We start from the raw sequence: 25,671 nt of genomic DNA, 5'->3' as shown, positions 1-25,671 counted from the left end.
GCTACGCAGAGGAAATTATTCTGGAAGCAGATGGCTCTTTAATCTGTCAGAGAAAAGTAAAATAAGATCCAAAGGATGACTGATGCAGCTAGATATATTCAGATTAAAACTAAGGCTTAATTTTTTTGAGAAAAACTCTTCACTGCCTGGAGTCTTAAAAACAAACAAACAAACTACCATTTATGTTTGTCTTACAATATTGACATAAAGTACCTGGGGGAGATTCTTTGATTTATGAGGGAGGCTCAATGAAAATCTTCCCGAACTTGTCTTAAAATACAATTTTATTTTCAAAAATTTTTAAGAGACACTGAATGTAATATCTAACAGGCTGTCAGTAACTCCAACACTGACTGGCTGAGCATCCACTCCCTTTGCAGATGGCACTAAAGCATTGAAACTCCTGAGTCTCCTTCCGTTAACTTTCAGTTGATATTAATAACATACATTGCACAGTACCAAGCAGAATCAGCGTAATAGTGCAGCAAACGATCTGTGTTGTGTCTGAGGCTGAAAATGTTGATCTTGCCTAACTTACTTTTTCCATGCCTAAATGGAAATATCGGATCTGTACAACTATTAACAGCCCTTCCCCATCTTAGTGGATAGTAACCTTAAGGAGAGGACAGTTGCAAAACAGAGCAACTTCATTTGAAGCTTTCACATGTGTTTTACATGAGTTTATGCATTGATCTGTATTACTACAGTGTCTATATGATGCAGTAAACACCAGAACCCTCTGTTACCTGGGGAGTGAAATCAGACCTACTTGAGTGAACTGTGACACTGGAAACTCTGAACTGTGAAACGGGAAACCGAAGTATGAAGAAGCCAGCAGAGGGAGCCGGCGTGGCACGGGACGCACGCGGGAGAGGGTAGGGAAGGTAAAAAAAAAAAAAAAAAAAAAAAGTCGCGTGAGGTAATGGAAAAGCAATGACAGTTTTTTCAGCTTGGGTGTGGAGATCTAATTGTATTCAGGCTGCTAAAAATCCAGATGAGTTTGCAGCTCAGTTCAATTAGCATTGCCAATTATCTCTGACAATGACGCAGGTTTCAGGCTTATTGGGATCAGATTTACGGAAAGTTTAACGCATTGCTTTCAACGACGTCATTATTCTCCTTTAATCCCGTGACGGCGATTAGAGAAGTCGTTAGTTACTACTACGGATTTAAAAGCCTCCCTTTCGTAGTAGCAAACGAATAAAAGCTGAGAGCGAGTGCGTGGGATATGCTGCCTGTGTGGAAGTCCGTGCGACTCAGTACTAACTAGAGGCAGTAAAAGTAGAAAAAATAGATAGGATTTGAAAATCCAAGTCGATTTTTTAAAAAAAAATCAGTTGTGTTTAAAAAAACACTATAGGAAAAAATGCAGAAATTGAATGCTATCTAGTCTTTTTTTTTTTTTTTTTTTTCGCCTCTCCTGTCAGTAGGAGAAATCCGACATCACTTTTAACGCTCCCTGCTCGTGCTTTGGTTCTAATGCAGCTTTAAAGCAGCGCTGCCCAACGGCTGCCGCGCTGCCCAACGGCTGCCGCGCTGCGCGCGCGGGCGCCCCCTACCGGCCGCGAGGCAGCGGCCCCGCCCCGCCGCGGCCCCGCCCGAGCGTTGCCCGGGCAACGGGGGCAGGGAGCAGCCGCGGAGCCGCTGCCTCCATCTCCTCCTCTCGTGGCCGCCGGTGCCCGCAGCGCAGCGGCTCCGAGCCCCGGCCGCCGCCGCCATGCCCCGAGCCGCCCCGCTCGCGCTGCTGCTCCTGCTGCTGCTCGCCCTGGCCCAGCGCCGCGCCGGCTCCGCCGCGCCGGCCAGCGCCGCGCCCCCCGGCGAGGACCCGTGCCTCAGCCAGCCGTGCCGCAACAACGGCACCTGCTCGGCCGCGCCGCCGCCGCCGCGCCCCGCCGCGCCCCGCCGCCTCGAGCCGCCGCAGGCCGCCTACCGCTGCACCTGCCCGCCGGGGGTCAGCGGCGCCTCCTGCCAGGTAAGGGGCGCGCCCGGGGCGCCTGCCGGGGCCGCCGCCTCGCCCGCCGCGTCCTTGTGCCCGTCTCTGCCCTTGGGCGTCCCCGCACCCGGCTGCGCCTTCGGGCCCCGGGCCACGCGCCCGCCGGCCGCCCTCTGTCTCCGCGCCGCTCGCCGCGCGCGGGCTGTGTAGCGGATGTTGCTCCCCCGCTGCGCTCGCCGCGCGGGAGCCGTTAACCGCCGCTAACTGCCGCCCGGTGCGTAACCGTTAGTGCCGTTCAACGGTGGAAGGGTCCCTAGCGCCCCGGGTAGCGGAGCCTGCTCGGTTCCCTCGGTGCCGCGGGGAGCCTCCCCCCTCCGCATTTCAGCCTGGTGGAGCCTAAACCCCTTAACGGGCTGCGGGGAGGGCGAGTGCGGAGGGGTCTGTGCGCAAGGAGCCTCGCAAGGGCAGCCCCGCGAGTGCGGGGGAAACCGCTCCCCTCGTGTGCGCGTCGGGCGGCTCCGTTTGAAGGTAAAAAGGACGGTCCTCGACGGCCGCCGCTGTGGTGTGCTCAATGCTGGTGGTAAATCTCCTTGGCTGCGGTCGTTGTGGTGGCTTAGGTACGTTTGCCGCCACGTTTTGGGTGCTCCTTGAACTGGTGCTGTATTTGGCAGGAGCGGCGCGTACCTGTGCCGCGTACCTAAAATAAAAATGGAGAGAGAGTCACCCACGTCTCACTAATGTGCTTGGTCATATTGTGATTTAATAGAACAGCATAACCTGAATTAATCTGGGTTGTCGTGTCATGATTGGTGTAAAATTAGTTTTATCTCTAGTTCTAAGGATGAAAAAATCTCTGTAACTGCATTCTGAAATTCACAAAGTTATCTCGGGTGTCTCTGGAAAAAGAAAAGATGCAGGGACAAGGACATTTACTTCTTGCATATATGTATGATGCAACGTGTTATCTTCTCTGGTGGTAACATACAAAAGAATATATGGATCTGATCCCATTTCTTTGGACAGTGCTTTCCACTAAAATGGGTATGACATAAAACTAAATGAATTCAACTAAACCTGTACTGATTTTTACTTTTTACAATTCCTTGATCGTGTTGTGCTAAATGTAAGCTATTGATTGGATGAAAAGGCTAATGCATGTACTGAAAAATTAATGCGTAAGTCAACGTGGAAGTTACTGCAAAGAAGTTCCTTGCACTGAGTTCTGTGCTTGCCTCAATGTTTTAGTTGATTTAGTCTAACAATGAAAGTGAAAATATTAACACTAATGAGATTCTGGAAAATCAGAGATTAAAGTGGATTAGATAGAATTGCCTTTGGCTAATTTTAACTGTTGCCCTCATAGGCGTTTATTATGCTTATCTCTCAAAAAGAGAGAGAGTGGTAGATTTGTTTCTCTATATTGATACTAGGTTTTAGCGTCTGAAATCTGTGATCAATGACCCTTTTACGAACTTAATTCTAAAACTTTCTGGTATCATATCGACTATGAACTATTGCGTCTGTGTCTAGGGCACTGGTTTTGATTCTTTTTCTAGTATAAGAGGTAGGTAATGTTTTTACAGCAATTATGTCTTTATTAACTAACATGAGGTTTACAGCATCATTTTTTTAATGAAATACTGAGTAATAACTTTTACAAGGGAATTTTGAACAAGTGATCATCAGTTTTAGCTACTGGGTCTGCAACTGAGCTATGGACGTTAGTTGATTATGAGAAGTTCATCTGCTTTTTGAAATGCAACTGCAACTAGAGAACAGGATGTTTTTTAAAAGAAATAATATAAAAATGATGTTATATCTATATTTGAGAAGGTTTTACTAGTTTTATCTAGGTAGGAAATGAACAAAACATTGTGCAAATACATTAACTTTTGAACTGTGCTGCTTTTCAAACACCTAACAATTTAAAAAAGTCCTAAAAAGAAAAGCAAAACCAAGCAGGTTAGAGAATTTGTATTCAGTAATAATAAATATATGGGTTTTTAACCCTTAACAGAAATGAGGAAACTAAGGGCTAAATCGAGGTGCATACCCGTCTCTTTAGACAGGATGTTTGTTTTCACCTTAATGCCAAGGTTGTTGCTGAACAGTTAGACCCAGAGAAGGGACTACTAGGAGGAAAAAATAATGGGAATTGTCATACTTAAATACTGGAATCACAGAAGGCAAGTTTGGGTTATGGACTTCTTTAGGGCATCCACCTCCCTGAAATACAGATTTACTTTCAGGAAACTGGTGCTGAAAGCAACAGTTCTGCGATTCGGCTGTGGTGCACTGAGGTGTAGAGTGAAGAGAGGTGTGCCTACAAGTCAAAATGACACAGCCAAGTGCATAATGTGGAACGACTGATAACGCAGTCACAGTTGGAAATCACACAGAGATTTTCTTACTGAGGTTTTTACTGTAACTCTTTTTGATATTCTTGATATTCTAATGTTGGAGTGCAAAATGTGGCAAAGAATAAAACTGTCATATCACAAGCTCTTGCAATACTTAGAGAGTGAGAGAATCATGGTTGGAAAAGACCATCTAGATCATGGAGTCCAACTGTAAACCCTTCAACACCCAACCTGCTCAACCATGTCCTGAAGCGCCTCATCTGCACTTTTCTTGAACACTGCCAGGGATGGTGACTCCACCACTTCTCTGGGCAACCTGTTCCAATCATCTCCCAGATGACACACCCAGTTTGGAAGCGGCACTGTGAATTGTCTGCAGTTCTTCTGTGTAGCCTTTGATTAGTCAGATGGACAGTGATGGCAATACCTGCCACTTGGGAGAATGAATGAATAACTACTGATGTAAAAGCCCTTATAAATTAGTATTTAAGTTCTTATTAACAGAAAGGTCTCTTTGGTCTTGGGAAGAATTTGTTGTTACATGGTAATGATTAGGTTTCTGCATCCTACAGAGATAAAAAATATTTTATCTCTGTAGTTTCAGAAAACTTGTATAAAATGGGCTTGAAATGATGCATTCATTGAGAGGAACAATCAAGAAAGGAGCTGATATAAAAACTGATGTGGATACACAGTAAATTATCTTCTTTCTGATTTTGTTCTTACAATGTATTTTTGGTCATTCAACTACATTAAAATAATGTCTTTATCCTTTAAATTGCTTCAAAGCATTCTCAGTTTTTTTTTTTTGATCTGATTCAGAAGTTCAAAATCATCTTCTAAGTTAGGAAGAATATCCTTCCTAAAAAGGAATAAAAAACAGAAGAGAATTAAGAACAACTGCTGCTAAATTTCTACCTAAGCTAAACTTCTTGCTGTTTTATCAGCTACTGTGCATTTGCAACCTTTAGGAAGTTATTTCAGTTTTGAATTTCAGCAGCAGTTGTTCTTAATTCTCTTCTGTTTTTTATTCATCCAAATAAAGTGAAATTATTTTGGTCCTTTGTCACCTTATTGGATCGTTTACACTCTGCAATATTATGGTTTCTGTTCTTTAACTCTGTGCCTCCTACCTCTTCCTTGTGTGCTGTTTTTATTTCTTTTTGGTTTCTTCTTCTTTGAATTCTTTCCCCAGTACCTGCTTGACAATGTTTTGCTTAATGTTGAATGCAAAAATTCAGTCTTAGCACACTCTGCTACACAGGGGAGGGTTATTGTTTCTTGACTCAGTGCTCTAGTACTTCTGAGTAGGCACTACAAGATTCTTTGGCTAGGCTATTTCATTTTGCTCTGGAGAGTGCTGGCTACCTGGACATCCTTGAACTACTAACTCACCTTCATGTCACTATCTAGATGAATTCCTGTTTTTTTCTCTTCAATGCTGGCATTCCTACTGGAAGACCTCTAAACAATCCTTGAATTCAAAAGGACTTCTCTAGCATTTTTAAAATGCTATTTTCTTTCCCCATTCTCTATTTTCTCATGAAAGAGAAATTAGTTTTTATGCAGTCATTGTGATGCAAGTGTTTTATTAGGTGACGTTTGGTGTCTTGACTTTCTTTAGCAATATTTGATTGTCAGCTATTTGACAGTGAGCAGGTGCCTCAGAGGCTTGTTGGTTTGAGAGATTGGATTGAGTTTAGGTCAAGTTCTGTGGATGACTGTGGCTCCTGCCAACTAACTCTTGCAGTGCTTGGAAGTTGCAGAATTAGATTATTTACATTGATACATAGCATATGTGAGAAGACACTGCAAGGGCTGAGTTTATTTTTCCTGGAAAACAGGAGGTTTCAACTACCTCATGAGTGATTGTAGAGAAGATGAACCTGGATTCTTCCCACACATAGCCAGTGAAAAGATGAAAGATGATAAACTTGTGTCACAAACCAATATGCTCCCATTTCATAGTCATGGTTGAGTTTTTCTCTTAAAGTAACAATTGCATGTCTGATGCAGATATTATCTGTTGTGTGTGAATTTTTGTGAGCTGGAGGTGGACTTCTGTCCAGATGATCCATGTATGTTGTTATCTCTGGTTGCAGTGGAACTATATATCAAATATATATGGTGTCTATATATATATATACCAACAACACAGAATGAATAAATGAATGTGAAAAATAATTTTAACACTGAATGTATCTTAGTTGTTACAATATCCGTTTCCTGTAAGCATAGTAGAACTACATTTCTGGTCAGAAATTTGTGTTTTTTAGATGAGCATTTTCCCTTGAAGCCTATCACGCAGATGTCTGTGATCAAGAGAACTGTAATATAGCAATTTTCAAAGCTATAAAGAAAGAATTGCACTATGATTTTTATCATGGGATCTAACTGAACTGTTCAAATTTCTGTAGAATGAAATTGAAAAAACCTCAAAGTTTCTCAATTTATATAAGGGTTATTATTTGGCTATTATTATTTGCACACAAACCCTTGTGAACCTTTGCAGCCTGTGTTTCGATCTGTTCAAATACTCTCTTCAAATCCATCCAGAATACTTATTTTTGGAGGTTGGTCAGACCACTACATAGCATAAACTATTCTTTTCAAAAATTCCATGGTATGTGTGACATTATTTGTCTCAGAATGGTTGAGGTTGGAAGGGACCTATAGAGATCATCTAGTCTAAGCCCCCAACTCCAGCAGGGTCACCTAGAGCATGTAGCACAGAGTCCCATCCAGGTGGGGTTTGAAAATCTCCAAAGAAGGAGACTCTACAATGTCTCTGGGCATCCTGTTCCAGGGCTCTGTCACCCTCACAGTAAAGAAGTTCTTCCTCATATGGAGATAAAGCTTCCTGTGTTTTAATTTATATCTGTTACTTCTTGACCTATTGCTGGCAGGATAATTTTTGATTCAAGGTTGGTAAAGAATCAGATCAGATATGAAGTAATATGATAGAAGAATACCTGCTATACTAAGATGCTTCATTATGCCATATTTCATTGCATTTTTTATATACTTTGAGCAAATTTCTTGCAATGTTTTTAAAATGCTACTTAATGCTACATACTTAATACCTAACTGTATATTGTATTAAAAGAAAATGTAGACAAGGAACAAAAATGAAAGAATATTGCTCATAATAATGGCACTGTATGACTTTGTTCAGTATTATAGGAGGATGAAATGTTCCTCTCTTTGAGGGCTGTCACTGAATTTTCCACATACTGCCCTTCTAAGAACAAGTAACAGTTTAAGAATAATAATTTTGTAGGTGGCATTTAGCTGGTTTAGCATGTTTTCAGTTTGTTTATGTAACAGGGAGTCCAGATAACTAAGATGGGATGCAAGAGATTCTATTTCAATAGGCAGACATGGGACTTCTGAAAATAGTGTCCACTTAACCCTAAACAGAACGAAAGCTTTAATTGTCATGAACTTTTTTTTTTTTTTTAACGTTTTCTGCCACTGTTGAATGTGTTTTTGTTACATGTCAGGTGCCTCATTTATTCTTAGTAACTTTTTGGTTTTCATATACTTGTGTTCCAGCATATTATTAATTACATAGAAAAATAGCTTGCACCAATGTTGTTTTTCTGTCTTTCATTTTAATTGAATTTCCCTAATGTGTTTCTTTATTCCTTTTAAGAAGTGAATTATTCTGTTCCCTTCTTCTGCTTGTAGCATGTATTTCTCTTCCTGTGGTGACCTTTTTGAGATGAATAGACTAAATAAATCATACTATTCCTGGTGAGTGCTGGCTAATCTAAAAGGTAGAGCCTGTTCTGTGTTTCGCTGAATCTCGTTCTGTGTGCATACTGATAGTTTGCCTGTTCTTTTGAGGATAATTGTGCATTATCCACAATGATGCCTATAATTACATTTTTATTTTCAGTTGATATAGGTGAACTGAACACAGTATCCTCCCTGGAGATGTCTGTCTGTGTAGCGGTGGTCCCAAAATGAAAGAATCCTTATGTAAAGTGCATCTATGCCAGCTGAAAACACTTTATTTGGCAAGAGTACGATTAAGTTCTTTAAAGATTTCTTATCGACACTTAGGTCAAGATCTGAAGGTAAAAGTAATCTAGTATGTGCATTCTACATTGTAGAGCATCTTTTACTAAGAGGCTTAAGTTAGTTCTCTGCATCTTGGGCAGTAGGATAATTTTTTTTTAGTTTTGTCAACTTGTATTATACAAGAATAAAGTATACAGAATAAATACCTTCTGGTAGAAGACTTGTAACTGACAATATGAAATAACGCTATTCATGAATAACTGTATTATTTGGAAAAATACCTTAAAGTGTAATACACTTTTCAGTTTTCCATTGTTTTAAATGGAGAAATGCGCGTCAAGATGTATATTAGGAGAAAGACTTTTTACTTGATAAGAAATGTATTTAATACATTTTATTCCTTGAATACCATTTCCTCTATAGATGTCCTCTAGCACTCAGAAACTGACTTGTGTGCCACATATGTAATCTGTTTGAGTTCAGCCATATATGTGGCCCTTCATAGTGTTTTTCAGTTTTGCCTTGGTTCATGTTACAACTGCCCAGTGTGCTGTAAGTGTAATTATGCTAAAGTATTTGGTGTTATATCTGGATGTAAACCTTACTAAAGAGTTGTAAACTCTATGGGACAATCTCTTGTAGGAATTACCATGACAAGGAATTGGAAGAAAAGGGCTTGGTGCTCTGGCTGTTTACTGCCTTGCTGAATCACATTGGCCAAGTCTTCTACTTTCTTCTTACCTGTATTTCTCTCCTATAAATTGAGGTAATGCTTGATGTTCAAAAAGTTAATTTGTGAGTACATGCAAAAGCTTTAAGAATGTTGAGTGAAAAGCAAGGAAGCATTATATTTATTTTATTAAGATGCTAGATTCTGAATTACCTGTCAGTGGCCTGACAGAATATACTTTAAGGGAAAAAAAACTCCTTACTATTTTTTTTCCTACTATTTAGACTGTTCTTTGACTGACAAGGTATTTGGGCTATCATTCTATTGATTAATTTAGCTTTGTAGTGCTCTTTTCCACTGGAAGCAGGGGTGATGGATCAGTCATCAGGTTTTTTTTTAAAGTATTCTGTAGCAAAGATGTGCTTACGGATAAGATGTTCATGAATAAGGTAGCAAGAGGATTCTGTTTGACTGTGAAAGTAAGGTTGTCTGTGTGTTAAGGTCACTGAATGTTAATGATCTCAGGGATGCTGTTGTATTTGATGTATTGGTTACAACAGCAACCAAATTGCCAGTTTGATAAGATTTTTGAGCAGTTCAAGGACTAGTAGCTGTGAAAAGAGGAACAACATATGATCCCTTCTGTTACTACTAGCCTGATTTTCAGTCCAGCCAGGCTATGTGGTCCTTTGTACTGAAAAATTAGAGGACCTAATAAAATTGAAGGTTTGTTTTTTGTGACACACTCACAAGAGAGGGAATCATTTGAGCTAATCATGCGTATTCTAAACAAATGGTGATTATCTGGGAGAAAGGCCACTGTGTTCAAGTGACAGTGTGTTGAATAATTCTTCTCACCGTGCATGAGTGCTCGGAAAAGAATAGTTTAAAGATGGGCAGATAATGTTGTCAGAGGACAGAAGCCTTTTAAAATGCTTTACTCTTCTATGAATGAATAGTAGATGATCCCTTAAAATAAAATTCAGGTAACTTTACTTAAAAAGAGAGGAGAGCAGTAACAGATAGGATCCAAAGAAAGGTAGTGGGGGTGATTGGATGTGGAAGGATTTGAATAACCAGGGAGAAACAACAGTTCTTGCTTGTGCAGAGACTGATGAGAAGAGTCTGAACAGAGGTTATCTTTGTTTGGTAAGGCCTATGTTTTTATAAAAACAGGAATGAGAGTTAAATTCTTCAGGGTATCAGCTAGTTATCACTAATGTGACTAAGGAAAATCTATGGGTAATTTTCTGTAATTTTCCAGACAGAGCATGTTTCTCTGATTTCCCTTTGATGTATTTGATAGTGGCCTTTGTCAGGGAGGACAGTAGCTATTACCATGATCTGTTATGGCAGTTCTTATGTTTCTAATTCAGCTCCAATGATTTATGATTTAAGTTCAGCAAACCTTTAAAACTTCATGAACATTTTATGTATTTATTTTTGTTTAAAGGTGCGTGGCAGAATCCTCTGGAAAAAATATTATACTCAAGTGAATTACTAAATAACTATTATCAGAATTAAATGTATGGCAAACCAAAATATATGGCTTTAGATTTCCATACAGACATACCACTCTTAATAATTTATGATTGCTCATATGCGTGTACTTCTAATATTATTTCAGACAGATTTAAATGAGAATAAAAGGAGGCAAAGCTGGCCATCTAGAAATCTAGTCACTTAAAAGCTAATTGTTCTCCGCACTAAGAATCTTAATTCCACTTTATGTTTGCAGGACAGTTGTTTTCTAACATTTGCTGTCACTGTGGGACATCAAGGTCATGTTCTTTGTGGAGACCCATGAAACCTTGTCATTTGAACGTCTCTTTGTATTCCAAAGGCATGAGTTACAAGAGGACTAGTGCCATAGGTAGGGTTAGTAGGACCATATCCTTGATTATTCTTCTTTTTAAGAAGAATACTACCACATACTGTATGATAATGGCATATATGACAAATGAAGAAAATGGTGCTGAGTCCTCTGGGAAATTAAAATGTTTAATTGAAGGAAGGGTAAATTAAGACTTAATTTATGTAACTGTAACAGGACTCTAATGTTAAAACTTGACTGACTATTGGCTCTTGAAAGTAATGCAAATGTACTGGATGAATATTATAAAAACGCTTAACGATCTTTCTGAGGGTGCAGAAGGACATGGCTTTTATTGAGCGTGCTTAAAACCAGCCCTTTTTTAAGGATTGCTTGAGGTTCCAATATGCTATTTGTTTCACATGGAAAAGACATATACTCATTTGTTTATTCCTTTTATAGAAAAAGAAACTTTAGAACCAGTTATTTCATTTACACTTGGGTTTCTTGGTGGTCCTAAAATATACAAAGGAACTTCTTTAAGGTGAATAAATACAGAATAATTCTTGTTTCTGGTTTTTATGAGTTACTTGGTAGGACATAAAAATCAACGTTCCCTTCCCTCTGTTAAATAACTGCCCATTGCAACACAATATTTTAACTGCTTTTGCAGGCAAGACAGAAAGCACAGATAACTAATATTTATAATAATTTTGCCTTATCATAAAGGCCTCCCCAAAACTGGGTGATAATTTGTTGATTATGCATATACCATGTGATTATTAAGTCTGCACTGTGTAGAAAACTTGTGCATGGTCCAAGTCCTGACTGCATTTGATTTAGGAATATGAAGTATTTTCTGTTGGTGTGACATATGAGTGATTTATCTGTATCTTATTTGTATATGAGGCAATCCATTGAAGTGCATGAATGACAGCTGTGCTAATAAAACTTACTGTTTAAGTGACATTGAAAACACAAAGAGCAGCAACTTGGATGCAGCAGCATAGGGAACTTGGTTTGGCTGAAGTGATTTGGAGCTCAAGGATTTAAAATAAGCTCTGAGCTGCATAAAATGCGTCTAAGCATTTCTTTTTTAATTAGTAGATAGTATTTGCCTTTTTTTGAAGGCAAAATTTAGGAATTAGAGTATGTATATATTAAATAATTAGACAAATAACTTTGTTTAGGTTGGATCTGCCTTGTTTAGAAGGAAGCTTTGAACTTCCTTCTTGCTATAATAGCTATAACTTGCTATAATAGCTGTAATAAAAATTGTTCTTAATGACTACCAAGGAGTGCACATTATTTTTTTTCTTTAGGAAAACAGCTACAAATAAGAACTAAAAAACAAAATTCAAATATACTTCTAAAAATATGTCTTCATAATTGTAGAATTTTGCAGCAGATGTCTTTAATTTTGAGTATATGGATAGCAATCAACATGTCTCCACAATGTGCTTAGGACAAACCTTCCAATTTCAATTTTCATGTCAGTTCAGATCAAGAAAAGTGTACATGAATTACAGTTTTGAGGCTGATAGGCATTTAGGTGTCTGTTAGATTAAGACATGTGAGACAGACATGAGTTACAGAATTGCCATCAGGCTTCAATAGCTTTAGGTCTGTGAGATTGTGCTAAAATATGTCCTACTCATTAAAGATTTGTTTCTTTTAAATCTGCCCTAAGAAATTAAGGATTCATTTTGAATATGGATAGCTAATTATTTGTAAATACATCTCTTTATTTGGCTTTTAAAATTTAAATAAAAGTGTTAAATGAAATGGTTACTGCATCACAATGAAAAGCATTGAATGCAAATCATTGTTCAGTTCTTCTTGAATCATAATTAAAAACTCTGTTCTTTAGAAATCCAAAATCATCTTATTCTTGTAATAAACATCCTGCCTATACATTTATTTTTATACTGCGCTTATATGCAATTCTGAAAACAAAGTTATTTCTTTTGTTATTAGAAATAGATCCATCTATTAATAAAATGTGATGAGAACAATTGGATTTCTCCACAGAAATCCCTCTGCGTTGTTTTTTTCAGAGCTGGAGAAATAAATAATGGAAGCTGCATGTTCCTGTCTTGGACCAGAATACCTAGTGTTTTTTTTTTTTTTTTTTTTTTGGATGAAATAAACTTTCTCAGCTGTAGTTCATCATTTGGGAGAACTGCTTAAAAGCACTCTAGTTGTAGAGCAGTCCCTTAAGTAACTCTTCTTGCAGTCTTAAAATATAACCAACTCTTCATGTTGATGGTTGCCTTGTTTATAGCCATATGTTTAAGTCTTTTGGTCAAATGAATGTTGAAAAATAAGTTTTACATGCTTTTTAATTTTAGAAGACAGACTGATATTTCAGCGGCATGAGTCCAATTAAAAGCTATAGGTTTATTTCAGGGATGACAGCTCTTTTTCTTGGGCTGACAGAACCCATCAGCAACTCTTCTTTCAACTGGCTGAGTTAGCCAGGAGTTAACCAGTGCACGTGCAAAGTGGTTAAGTTATATTTCTGCAAAGCCTTTTTGTGCAGCTTTGTTGTAGGATACACAGAAGAGTCTAAAGTAGAAAAAACAAGTAACAGAGAACCTACAAAAGCAAGACATAATGATGTAGAGTTATTCTGTACAAAGGGGATTTCTTGGATTGCACATAGGTATTTCAGTAGTAGGTAAGTTAACTGCTGAATACTGGACAGGTTCCCATCAGATTTTATAGATTCACATTTTATAATAAAGTCATTTAGGCTGCTATTTTTGTGCTTTTCTGGTGTGGCAAGAGCAATAGCCCTGCCCACATGGTTGGAAGCAGCACTGGTACCAGCCTGGTTAGCAGTAGATCTGCAGTTGATTCAAAAGCAAATTAATGTCCCTGGCTGAATCTGGTGCCTGTCAGAAAAGACAATGTAGGACAAAAAGTGCACCGACAACGGGAAGAGTTCCTTCTGCAGCCCTTATCAGGAGAGAGCTGTGGCGTCAAGAGCGCTCCATTCCGGGCACCGCCGTGCGCGAGGCAGTGCAGCTGCCCTTGCTGGGCAAGGCCGCTGGTTGCTAGGCGACTGCCCGGCGGTCCCCTAACCTTGATGGCTGCTGCTGTGCTGCTCCCGGCCTCAGGAAGCCGAAAATCAGCGGAGATAAAACCGCGTCTCTGATTGCAGTAATGCAATGCTGATCACAGTGTTTCAGCCCAGGAAATACTTTCCGACACAGTTGCTCTTCCATCATTCAAGTGAGATGCAGAGCAGCAGGTTTATATTTAAGGAATTAAAGGATTTTTATGCATAGGGAACTGGATTATGCTTATTTAAAGCAAACAGATTCCTCCCCTCCCCCCAATTTACAGAATAGCTGAACTTTAACATTAGATACCTAGGGTTAAGGTTTTTCTATTTCTGAGGTGTGCTCTTTTGTCTCTGGCTCTAAGTCTTGTGTCTCATTTATTGTATCTATTGTTTAGTTTACAAAATAAATTATTGCTTACTTAAAAATTATTTATATTATTCCACTCTATCTTTCTTAAAATTCAAATAACTTGTGTCTTGCATCTCTTCTAACATTCTGTAGCCTATTTTAGTTTGACTGTTCAACTGAGATATGTGATTTTGACCATGTTTTTGACACCTCTACCTGTGCCTTGAGTTCTCAGCTGCAACTTTTTAAATCTCTGTTGACTGAATGCAAATAAATTCTAAAGTGATAAGTTCAGACAAGGAAGTGATTTTAATTATTCTTAATAATAAATAACATATTGTTATTCTATTAATAGTAATGTAAGATGATTCATTCACTTTTGAAATGACTGGTGTGCATGTTATCTTTGAAAAGAAATTAGGGATAAGGGAGTTGCTTTACTTCTGCAGTTTCTGGAAGGTGTTACAAAAGTGTCTTACAGATGGCTTTTTCTGTTCTTCTCAGCCAGAGCAGTGGTACAGAATAGTGCCGCTTCTAATATCTCCTAGCATTTCTCTTTTGATTAGTTCTTTCATATCTAAGCATTTGGAAGTAATTGATCATCAGTCTGAACTTGCTTCTGGATTTGCCTTATTGTCTTTAAAGCTAGCTGGTCTTGTTTCGTATTATGTCTTAAATAAAAATCCTAAGAAATGCTTATTGGCCAGAATTACCAAAATGATGATACGTCTGAAAGTAATTCTAGAAGTAATTCTGTCCTTAAGTATATTTGACACTTTGATGATACTTCAATATTACTTGAATTTGCCAGCTATATTTTAGATTTGATTTTAGTATATTTTTAATTTATAAGGATATCTTTAAGCTATTGGAGTTTTTGATGTGGTAAGATCTATTTGGTTTTCATTTGGTTTCATTAAAAAAATAAGTGATCTTATCCATAGTACTCATTAGATTACATTCTCAATCATGTGATGTAATTCCAGTAGACATGGAGAAGTGTGACATTATGCATTATGTAGAAATTGGATTTAAATGTATATCTTAACTATTTATTCAAAAAAGTGGATTGTCATCCTTGATTATTTGCATTACAGAAAAAGAAATTCTCCCTACTCTCTCATCAATCTGATTGAGAACTTGATGTTGAAAGGGAACTGTTCTGGTGAAAGTACTGCAATTTAAATGATTTTTTATTTCATATGTTCTTTTTCAGTACTTGTGGGTTCTGTGTTTTGCCTTAAATCTGAGTGGTATACTTTTTTCATAGTTGTAAAAAAAAAAAAAAAAAAAGTTAACAAAATAGAGACTAAGTAGAAAAAAGTATGCTATAGTAAAACAAAATATATCATTCATTTTATTGATAAAGTGCGGTTCAGAGTATTTAGACTCATTTTTCTTCCTTGACTTGATCATCATCTTTAGTGTTGGGTCTCTTTATTTACAGGAGAACCTGTGATGTATTATTTTAAAAGGCATCATTCTCAAATTTCTTTACTCGCTGCATAGATAACATCTATGCTTGGCAGAGAGTAATGCGAGCGCACAGACAATGTATTTTGTTGCTTTAAGTATAACTCTCCCAACAAGAAAGTAACAATCACCTGGTGATTTTCTACTGATGTTATCTTTCTTAAGTGCATAGCACTTCCTAAAACAGCTTTCAAAGTTACTGTAACGATTTTGTTACTGACCTTTTAAGTATCTTGTAGCATCCTATTTTCTGAAAAACTAAGTCCCTGCCAGATGGGAAAATTAACAAGAAGTGTCTGAAGCTGTTAAGCTCGTGACCAAAGGCTGTTCAATGCTGTGTTGGCTTGTTCTTCATGGAGCATGCGGATTGTATTAGGAAAGTGTGTCTTCTATTACCTCTGGTATCAGACTGCCAGGATTTGATATCTCCCACATGTTTTGGGTCATATGACAGGATCAGCTAATTAATGAGTAGTCTAATACTGGAAGAGCAGCCTCTTGAAACAATATTCCCCAGTGTTGGCTAGGGGTGGCTAGGGTTGTGGTTGTTATGACACAGTTGCAAAGTAGTAAAAGGTGCATCAGGAGATAGTATTTTTGTGAAATTTCTTATAAATAAAAGAACCAAGTGTGACAGGCTTAAGAGAAGAGTTTTTTTTCTCTTTATTTCTCCCCCCCCACACACACATTACACACATTAATATGTGTTTCTTTCAAATGGCTGCTTATTCTGGACATCAGTTTAAGACCTAAATGCTATTAAATATAAAGAGAGAAATATTTTGAATTAGGTAAACCATTGGCTTTTTAACTTTGTTTTTTAACTGCTTGGTTACAGTCTTACTTCCTTTTGGAAAGGAATGTTGGATTTCAAAATGTGATTTATCTGTGTTTTGCCTCCTGAACTACTGAATTTTATCTGCAGACCTTTTTCATTGGTTACCTGAGGTAATTCTTCAGACATTTAAGCTCCAAATATAGAATAGAATTTCAGATGAAAGCTTTGAGCATGTTCCTACATGTTTTATTTAACAGCCTCTCAATTTAGGGTCACATGTTCTCGATTCCAGCTCATTAAAGTTTTAGCAGACTTTAAAGACATAATACAAAATACAGCACTTTAGCATTTAGGCTTTCTTTTCATAGCTATTCTCTGGTATAATAGCTGGAAAACAAAATGTAATTTTTCCTAGGCTATCCTCAAATAGAGCTTTGGAGCTTTTGAGTTACTGCAGTATTTCTTTTCGCTATAGATTCCATTTTCTGCTGCTATATTGTACAATTTTTTTTTCAGTACTATGTGGATATTTAAATAGGATGAGCGATAGCTTTAATGCTTTATTAAAGGAACAGACCATACAGTTGATAATGATATGCTTGCTGCTACATTTTGAAAAAGAAAAGATTGTTTTGGTTGCTTAGTGCTTGGAAGGCAACATCCCAGAGGAGGCTGGGTTTCCCACATCCCTCCCGGCAGCGGGGCCGTGTTTTTGATCAGACTGCATAGCTTCTTGCAGTGTGAAGATATACCCTATGGGCAACTCTGGACCTAATATGTGGCTGCAACTGCTTTAAATGTGAAAAGCATCTAAAAAGTACACAAGATTACAAAATAGCTCAATGCAATATTTTGAACTTAAATAATGATAGTAATAAGTAAGTAAATGTGTTTGTGCAGTCTTTGAAGTAAGTTTGAGTAATGGTAGCAGAGTAATTTTCTGACAAGTATAGTGATCTGTACCACACTGTGAAACAATGTTGTGAAAGGCTGAAATGTGATAAAACAATGAACAAAATGTATCATTTTAACAGTCTTCTATTGTGTGCTTTATCTGATGAAATAACATCCCTGTAAAGTGGTGATAATACTGTTACCAAAAAAAAAAAAAAAAAAAACCCTTTTATTTTCTCACTCTTCATTGTTATCAGTAACAAACCATGCTATGAAAATGTTTTTGCTTGGTTTAAAATATTTAACCGCATTTGCGGTTGCTTTGCCTGTCTCTGCTACTTCACTTCATTGAAGTGAAATACTAGCTGGTGGTTAATGTATTTCCACCACTTAATTCAGTCAGGTGTCACTCAGTTTCCTGTGTATTTGTTCGTTATGTCTTATATGACCATTTTGCAAACATACTTTCCAAATTTGCAAACATACTTTCCAAAAGGAGGCAGGGTTCCAAGCTACCCCTTTATTCTATGCTCATCCAAAACACACAGCAGTCTACTTCATACCTACCTAAAATGTAGGGTAGATGTGGAAGTGTGTACTTATTCAATGCTTTTCATGTTATCTTTTTTTTGTGTGTGTGTGCAGGAATATGCAGAGTTATGTGGATTAAAGCTTTTATGGAGATGGAAAATATGGACATTATTGCCTCTATGTTGCCTTGAAAAATACAAGTCAAAAAATCTGTTCTGTTGTTACAGGGACATCATTTCTCATTATTCTCTTATTTCCTTAATTGTTATCTCCTCCAGGAAGCATCCTCAACAGAAACTTAATGGAAGTACTTTAAAAAAAATACAAAAAAGGTGCTTCAACTGAAATACCCATATTACTTGTATCTTGTCTTTTGTACTTGGTCAAGACTTTATCACTTTTTGAATCCTGATAGCATGTTTGTTTTGGCTTTTGCTCGTGAGCTGATCAATGTTCTTTTGGGGCAGTGCGGTCTTCCTGGCACGCTGCTCTCGCAGTGCGAGCCACGCTTTCTGCTTTGGAGACAAGACAGTTCAATAACGACTACTAATGATTCTCAGTTCCATTACCACATAAGGGAGTGTTTAGACAAGAGATCTCCGAAATATGCCATGAACACAAAGAAGGTGGGAGAGAAAAGAAAATTATTAAGATTATTGAAATGTAGTAGAGAAAATAAAGCCTTTATTCAAATCCAAATACAACTAGAGGAATATGACTCATACAGTAAGAATCAATCTTCACACTGTCAGGAAGGTAACGCTTGTTGGGAAGTAAAGCATAGCTGGTTATAATGGGCAGAATCTACAATATCTGTCTTTCCTATCTCCTATCTATTTCCTGCCATGAATGATGAGAATCCCTAGAAGAGCTCATTTGCAGCCACTGTCATTTATCTTAAGCTGTTGCATTTTCCACAGTCCACATGGGAACCTACCTTACTATATGGGAATTGCACTACTGCTCGTCAAGTTTAAGGAATGCTCATGTCTTATCATTAATAAATGTATGTAAATATAGTTATTAACATTCAGTTCCTGTTTGTAATGCAGAATAGTGTCGTACTGTTAAGGCAGCAATCAAAATAATTGCTTAATATCCTGAAAACAGAAATTGAAAAGTAGAATTGAACTGAAAAGAAATACTGCAGTTTCTGCTGGAATAAGTTTTGGGCTTCAGTTTAGCAAAATTATTAAGGATGTAATAATCATAATGTATTTGCCACAGAAATTGATGCCTTTTTTTTTTTCCCCCCATCCATATTTAGGGCTTTCAATGTTGTTAAACAGTCCTTGTTTAATCATAATAATAATAATAATAGGGAGAGAGAGAGAGAGGAAGTGGGGGAGAGGGAGACACAGACAGACAAGGACTATTCTCCTGAAAATCCTCTTTCTGTGTTAAGCTTAAGTATTATACTTACATGTCTGCAAATGTTTGGAGATACTGATCTATAAATAGGCTGGTAAGTACCCTTGTTTTGGAAGTGCTTTGCTGCTGAGACTTGTCCATGCAGACGTGGGTGAGTTACACTGTAGCAACATTTATGTGCAAGTTGTATCTAGAGTGCACAGGCTATGTAGTCCGTGTTTTTTCTTTTGTGCAGCTGTACGTTCTGAAAAAAGAGATAATACACTGAAGTCCTATGAAAAATACACTTATTTCCCTGTTGTCACATATGAACCTTTTTTTGTCACAGTGAAAATAAAGTGCAAATAGCCTTATAGCGTTTGGTTTGCAGGAGAAGGTCATCTCTGTTATCAGCCTGTTATCAGGGTGACTTTTTTTTTTCTCCCCTCACTGGCAATTACTGCATAAACGTTTGGCTGTTGTATCTGTCTCCTAGTGGAGTAAAATTGTTATAAAAGACATTTTGATTATGATTACAATAAAGGTAAGGAACAAAGAGATGCCCTGCATCATGTTAACTGAACTAACAGATTGATTGCTATAGAGAGGAGTAGCAATTACAAACTTCAGTGTGAGAAAGACCACCCTCTTGTTAAAGCCATCTTTCCTTACGTTAGAAATAGTGAGTCATTGTAGTATGTTTTTCATCATAGCAAATACAGATTAATGTCATTTTACTGTAATGCAGTTTCTGAAAAGTGGTGTTTCTGGTCCAAATGACATATGTCGGTTACAAGTAGCAGATGTATCTAGAACAATTCATCCCAGCTTTTTGTTCTATGTATATTAATTGGCAAATGTGTTATAAAAATTTTGCTTCTCCCTGGGTCATGCAGTTTAAAATGAAATAGACATTTCTTGTAGACCATCTCACTAACATTTTGTAAGTAAAATACAATGGGAAAATATAGATGAAAATCTGGTATATATTTCTGAGCCACAAAAACATTGGCTTTCAATGCTTTATGGAAGGACATAGTCATTTACACTGTAGTGTAAGATTATGAAGAAAAACATGTCATGAGGCTGTCTTGACTAAAGTCTGATGTTTTTAGGTTGCTGCTGTCGCTACTATTTTGTTCTGAAAGAGTGAACATGTTAGAATATCTTTCAAGACACTTTCAAGATATATGATGTAGAAGGAATGGAAAAGATATGAAATACATGTATTCGCTTAGACAAGATGGAGATGTAATCCTTAGGTATAGCTTACAGAAAGGGTTCATAGGTCTACTAAATTAGTGCTAGCTAACACTCATCCTACTCTTTTATTTATTTGTTTATTTATTTGTTTGTTTGTTTTCCTGAAGAAGAAATTACTAGCTTCAATTGTTTTGACACAATTGAGCGTTGTGATGGCACCTGTATGGAAAAGCATGCCTAAATGTTGGATTTGCTGTCAGGTGAAGTCATTTCAGATTGGTGCCTGAATAAGAATGCTGATTTGTTTAGACATTTAAAATCCTGGTAAACTAAGAAATCCTCATAAAGACATCACTTCTGTAGCTAGTTAAAACCCCAGAGATCTATTAGAAGACTATATGGGGCTACATAGACTTTGAGATTGTAAAAATAAAATCTAAAAGATAATGAACAGTCATCTTAAATCTATGATCATCAGTTCCGGCGGTAAAGTCAAGGTTACTGCTCTCCTTCTAACATGCAAATACTAAGAAGTGTTTATAGGGAACGTTGTGTTTGCCGTAGGTTGTGCTTCTCTGATGGTTCTTTCCTGGCTACACAAAAATAAAAATCTCAGCCTGTCAATTTGGAAACAAAGTAATAATTTAAGTTATCCTAAAAAGGAAATAGGGCTAAAATAAAAAATTGGAAATAGCAATAGGAGTCTTGTGTTTTTCCTTTTCTCTATTTCACAGAATCACAGAATCTTATTGCATGTTTATTTTGAGATAGAAAAATAGTGTATCTTCATGTTTCCTTGGTCAAGTACAGGGATTATCTGCATTGATGATAGTTTCTCTTAAGTAATAGAAAGCATCCATGTTAGCATTGACTCTCACCCCCCCTGCAATAAACACATGAAATCTGTTAACGACACTGCTCCTGAATGATTGTGTGAAGTTTAAATGATCTGTCCATGTTTCTATGATTAGAAGAGGCTAAGAGGATAAAGGCATTAACTTTTCAGTGAGTTTTTCCATTGTTGCTTATTTCTATATAGTAGAAGTTCACATTTTTATGAAGCCCTGTTCTCAAAGCCCTTGTAAGGTTATTCCGTTTTTTTCCTATAACAAAGAAACACTTCCCCTGCAGGGTACAGTGAGAGCTCTGGCTTGATTTCCTCAGTCCTGGATGCTGCAGAGTCCTGATAAGAAGCCTTTGTCGGTTTATAGGTCACCACAAGGACCCAAGAGCAACAGCGAGGTAACGCAAAGCGATTGGAAAGAAATTGTGCAAATCCAGTAACTCTGTTGTTTAACGGGGAGCTAATTGGGTAAAACTTTTATTCAGAAGTTTGATTAACAAAGCTCCAATTATAATTTAAGACTATGGTCCTTGGCTTTATGTTTCTGGATGCAAGATAATTTGCAAGGTTCACAGATACAGGCGCTGTAACCAAAGAGATATGAGTTATCTAAAATGGGGAAGATCACCCTATGTCCCAATTTTTTTCCCCATATAATCCAGCTGAAAACAAGTATTAGTGAATATTAAACATTCTTGCAGGGATGATCACTATGCAGGAGGATTTTAGGAGACAAAATTGGTAAGGTTTTCTCCTATCTATCTTTTAGCATCTTCTGGCTCACTTAGAAATGTAGTACTTAGCAGCTAGAGATACCCTGCAGCCTATGTAATTACTCTGGAGGTTTGCACACAGCAAGTAGGTAAGTTTCATCGTTTCAGGATTTTCTTTAGTCCTTTTGACAAATTCCAGAGTGATGATTATCCACTTAACAAATGATCCAAATATTATTCAGTGAAATGCTAGCAGATCATTAGTGAACTAGGCACTGGAAGACCAGATTAGGTTTGGGTATTCTGCACATTAGCTTTATAATAGTACAATGAAAGATGTAGACCATCATGCTGAAAGTTGCAAGCTATTGAAAACAATGACCAGCTAGGGCAGCGGAAGGAAAGAGGGGAATTCTGATAAGTGTGTATGTCTACAAATAAAAACTGCAATAAAGTGTTTATTGTAGTTTATTGAAAACAAACTTTTCTGAAGAAAATATACAGGTTTTAGCAAGGAGAGAGTGAGAATATGTGTCTAACTGTCAGGTGTTTGGGATGTCAGTTTTGGATGTAGGGGAGCAGTAGTCAAGTGTTGCTTTGTTTATACTTGTAACTCAAGGATGTAACTTAACCTACGTTGACTGTGTTCCATCCATTGGAAAGTTTCTACTTCAATAGAAATTAAGTATCCTGGAGAAAATGAGCTTGAAGAAATGTGTTTCTCAGCAGGCAAGGCACTCACTTGGGTTGTGGTAAACTTAGGCTAAGTGCTTACTCTAATAGATATGTAAGTACTTATTAAAGTGAAATGTATAAACAGAATAGATAAATAATTAAAATGAGGACTGTATCATGATATTTCTCTTTGATTTCCTGGTGAGTACAAGTAGTTGGAACACTTGAAATGTTACCACTGGAGTTAAGGCATGTGCAGTGTGAAACACAGTATAATGGAATTTGAGGTAAACTTGTGACATTCAAATATTATCCTTTCCCAGTGTGAGATTTCACCCAGAACATCAGAACCACTGGCTCTGAGCAACATGAACCTGAGCGCTCTCCTTCTGGGCTGTCCTCTGCAAGGGCAAAGGTTTGGAGCTGATTTGCGTTGTCTGCACTCAGCTTATTTGGGTGCCTAAATCAGTGCTGCTATGTGAGAAATAGGACATTGAATTGTTTCTTATGAGCCCTCGCTTTGCATTTTAAGTTAGTACGAAAAGCTGTAAGTCACATATTTTCTGAGCCTCTTTGAGGAGCATTGTATTGCCCTTTTATTATTAAATACCCTTAAAAGGTATTACATGTATTAAAAGTAGACTGAAGGTTAAAAGCTGATTTCCGAAAGCTAGTTCAAATATTTATGGTTCTGCAGCCTGCAAGGCAAAAGAATATTGAAGTGCTCAAGCTGTGAGAGTTCTTTCAAGTAATCCCTGCTTGTAATTGTGTTAAATAATTTGGAGAGGATTAAAAAAAAATCCATTCTGTCTCATCCTTCAAAAGCTTATAGAATCTTTACAGTAAGCAGAGAAAATGTAAATCCACACTATGTTGTGATGAAGTATATATGGATGTCTGTTATACTGCTTTAAATCTGAAAGATAAAAGGGAAAGGGCTTTGCATAAAAAAAAGTTGTTATAAGTATTTTAAAATAAGTATAAATAACGTATTGCTTAAAGTAAAGTTAACTAGCCCTAATAATAGGGTTTATCTAGGAAAATGTTGGGAAAACTTAGGCAGCATTTCTTTTAAAACACAAGAGTCATGAATATAAACTTCATATTTCAAATACTGATATAATGAAGTAAGACCGTATCTACATATTTAGAATGGAAATGTGTTGATACTTGTGGAGCTATAATGAGTGGGTAGAAAGGCCCATTTTCTTACCAAAACATATTTTAAGAATTTAGTTTTGAGGAAGAGTGAAGAAGGATAGGGGAGTTTCGGCCAAAAGCAGAACAGCAGCTGTATAAAGAGATGCAGCAGGAAGTGTCTGAAATGAACATTTCTTGACTCAAGAATGAGGTTAAGAAACCTTTCCTTGCGAGTGCCGTGCTCCGTAACTGCTGAGCCACACTCCAAGGTGTTCTGTTGCTACCAAAGAATTGTGCCTGGACACAATTCCTGTTTAGTTAAACAAGGCGATAGAGAAATTTTGCCACTTGATTGAGGTGGCAGGGGAGGATGAATACTACAAGCAGAGAGAGATGAGCAAGCATAAGCAGAGCAGGTGCAGTAAAAGGTCAAGTCTGATAGAGGCCTCTCATCCTCAAGGTGCATCCCAAATATTTTTGGCACTGCAAAAGTAGAAAGAGCATATTTGAGAAATGGGAGAAACTAAAATCTTAATCCAAAGCTTGTTGTTCTGTGGAAAAAAAAATTGACTTAATTAAACTGTAGAAAACACCTCAGATGCTAAATCAAGAGAACTTCTGTCATCTAGTTATGAAGCTGCATGTGTGTTAGGAATGTGTTTTAGGCATTCATTCAGCTGCAAGATGTCAGTCGTCTTCAAGGTTAAACTTTGCTTTCTTATCGTATTGCTTAGGTGCCTTATCACTTACTTTCTTAATAGATGTCCTGTTCTGTCACAGTGCTTGATTTTTGTAGTGCTTAACTAGCAACTTCAGTCCAGTTGACCTTTAAAAGAAATAATATTTGATAATAGTTGGGATGGGGTTTGTAAGTAAAGCAATACATTTTATTAGATGGATTGATATAGCTGGAAAACCCATGCAAGCTAATCAGTGTCCCAGACAGTAATCACTGAGAGAGTTAATCGTCTGGTTCCCAGGTGCATAGAATAGGGTAATGAGCATTTCTATCCCAACCTTCACGCCAAATCTGGCAAGAGCTTCGTGTGATAAATATACATGAAAGAAAGATTGCAGTTGTTTAAGCAGAACAGGGAGTTAAGAGGTTAATGGAAAAAAAAATCAGTACATTGAATTTGCTGATCTTAAGAAGATACAGAAGAAAAAGAATGCATCTACTGGAAAGTGATAAAGAGATAATTCTGTTTTGTCAATTTTTCTATAATAAGCCGAGACGGTTAAATAGGTAGAATGGATTTAGCAACATGGTACTTTGTGTTTAAAGGAAGAAAGAAAACAAGACAGGGGGAAAAAAAGAACAAAAGCAATCTCAATGTGATGATAGTTAGTGCTTTGTTTTGCAAGGTCAATGCAAATTTGAAATCTAATAAGAATTGGTAATGAAGTACAGTAATAAATCAGCAGACAAAATTTCCTGTACGAAATAAAAGAACAAGTACAGTTTCAGTAGAGCGTATCCTAAATTGTAAATGTAATTCTATTTCCAGCAGTTCAGCATGCAGTTTTGTTCCAAGCTAATTCTATCATGAAATAAGAAAATAGGAGTAGTCACCAGACTTTGGAAAGTTATTCTAGAGGAAACAGTAATCATTTCAGGCATTGTACCAGATGGTTTGTCATCTAAAAAACTGATTTTCTTTTCTCTTTCTCTGTATTTTATACATGTTGAATGAAGGAAAGGATCTGAAATAAATTTAGGACAGGATGATGCTTCAGTGTGCTTGTGTTATTTGCCACTCAGTTACCAGATATTGGCCTGGCACATCTGTTTACACATTTGTGGTTGAGGGTGACTTTCTTTTTAAGGTGGTAGATGGCACTAAAAGGA

The 25,671-nt window shown here is 37.4% G+C and overlaps 1 protein-coding gene across 1 annotated transcript in view; it reads left to right on the top strand.

The window, feature by feature from the left end:
• Positions 1-1,717: 1,717 nt before the first annotated feature.
• The window catches only part of DNER (delta/notch like EGF repeat containing), an 89,630-nt gene continuing 65,676 nt past the window's right edge, over positions 1,718-25,671 (top strand). The window contains exon 1 of the mRNA XM_026040075.1: positions 1,718-1,972. Coding sequence (XP_025895860.1) covers positions 1,718-1,972 — 255 coding nt within the window. The remainder of the gene's footprint in view (positions 1,973-25,671) is intronic.

The sequence above is a fragment of the Nothoprocta perdicaria genome, unplaced genomic scaffold (assembly GCF_003342845.1).
Source record: "Nothoprocta perdicaria isolate Ctin4 unplaced genomic scaffold, notPer1 scaffold_25, whole genome shotgun sequence".
Classification (NCBI taxonomy): domain Eukaryota; kingdom Metazoa; phylum Chordata; class Aves; order Tinamiformes; family Tinamidae; genus Nothoprocta; species Nothoprocta perdicaria.
The sequence above is the reverse complement of the archived record's forward strand: the minus strand, read 5'-3'. Positions and strand labels throughout refer to the sequence as shown.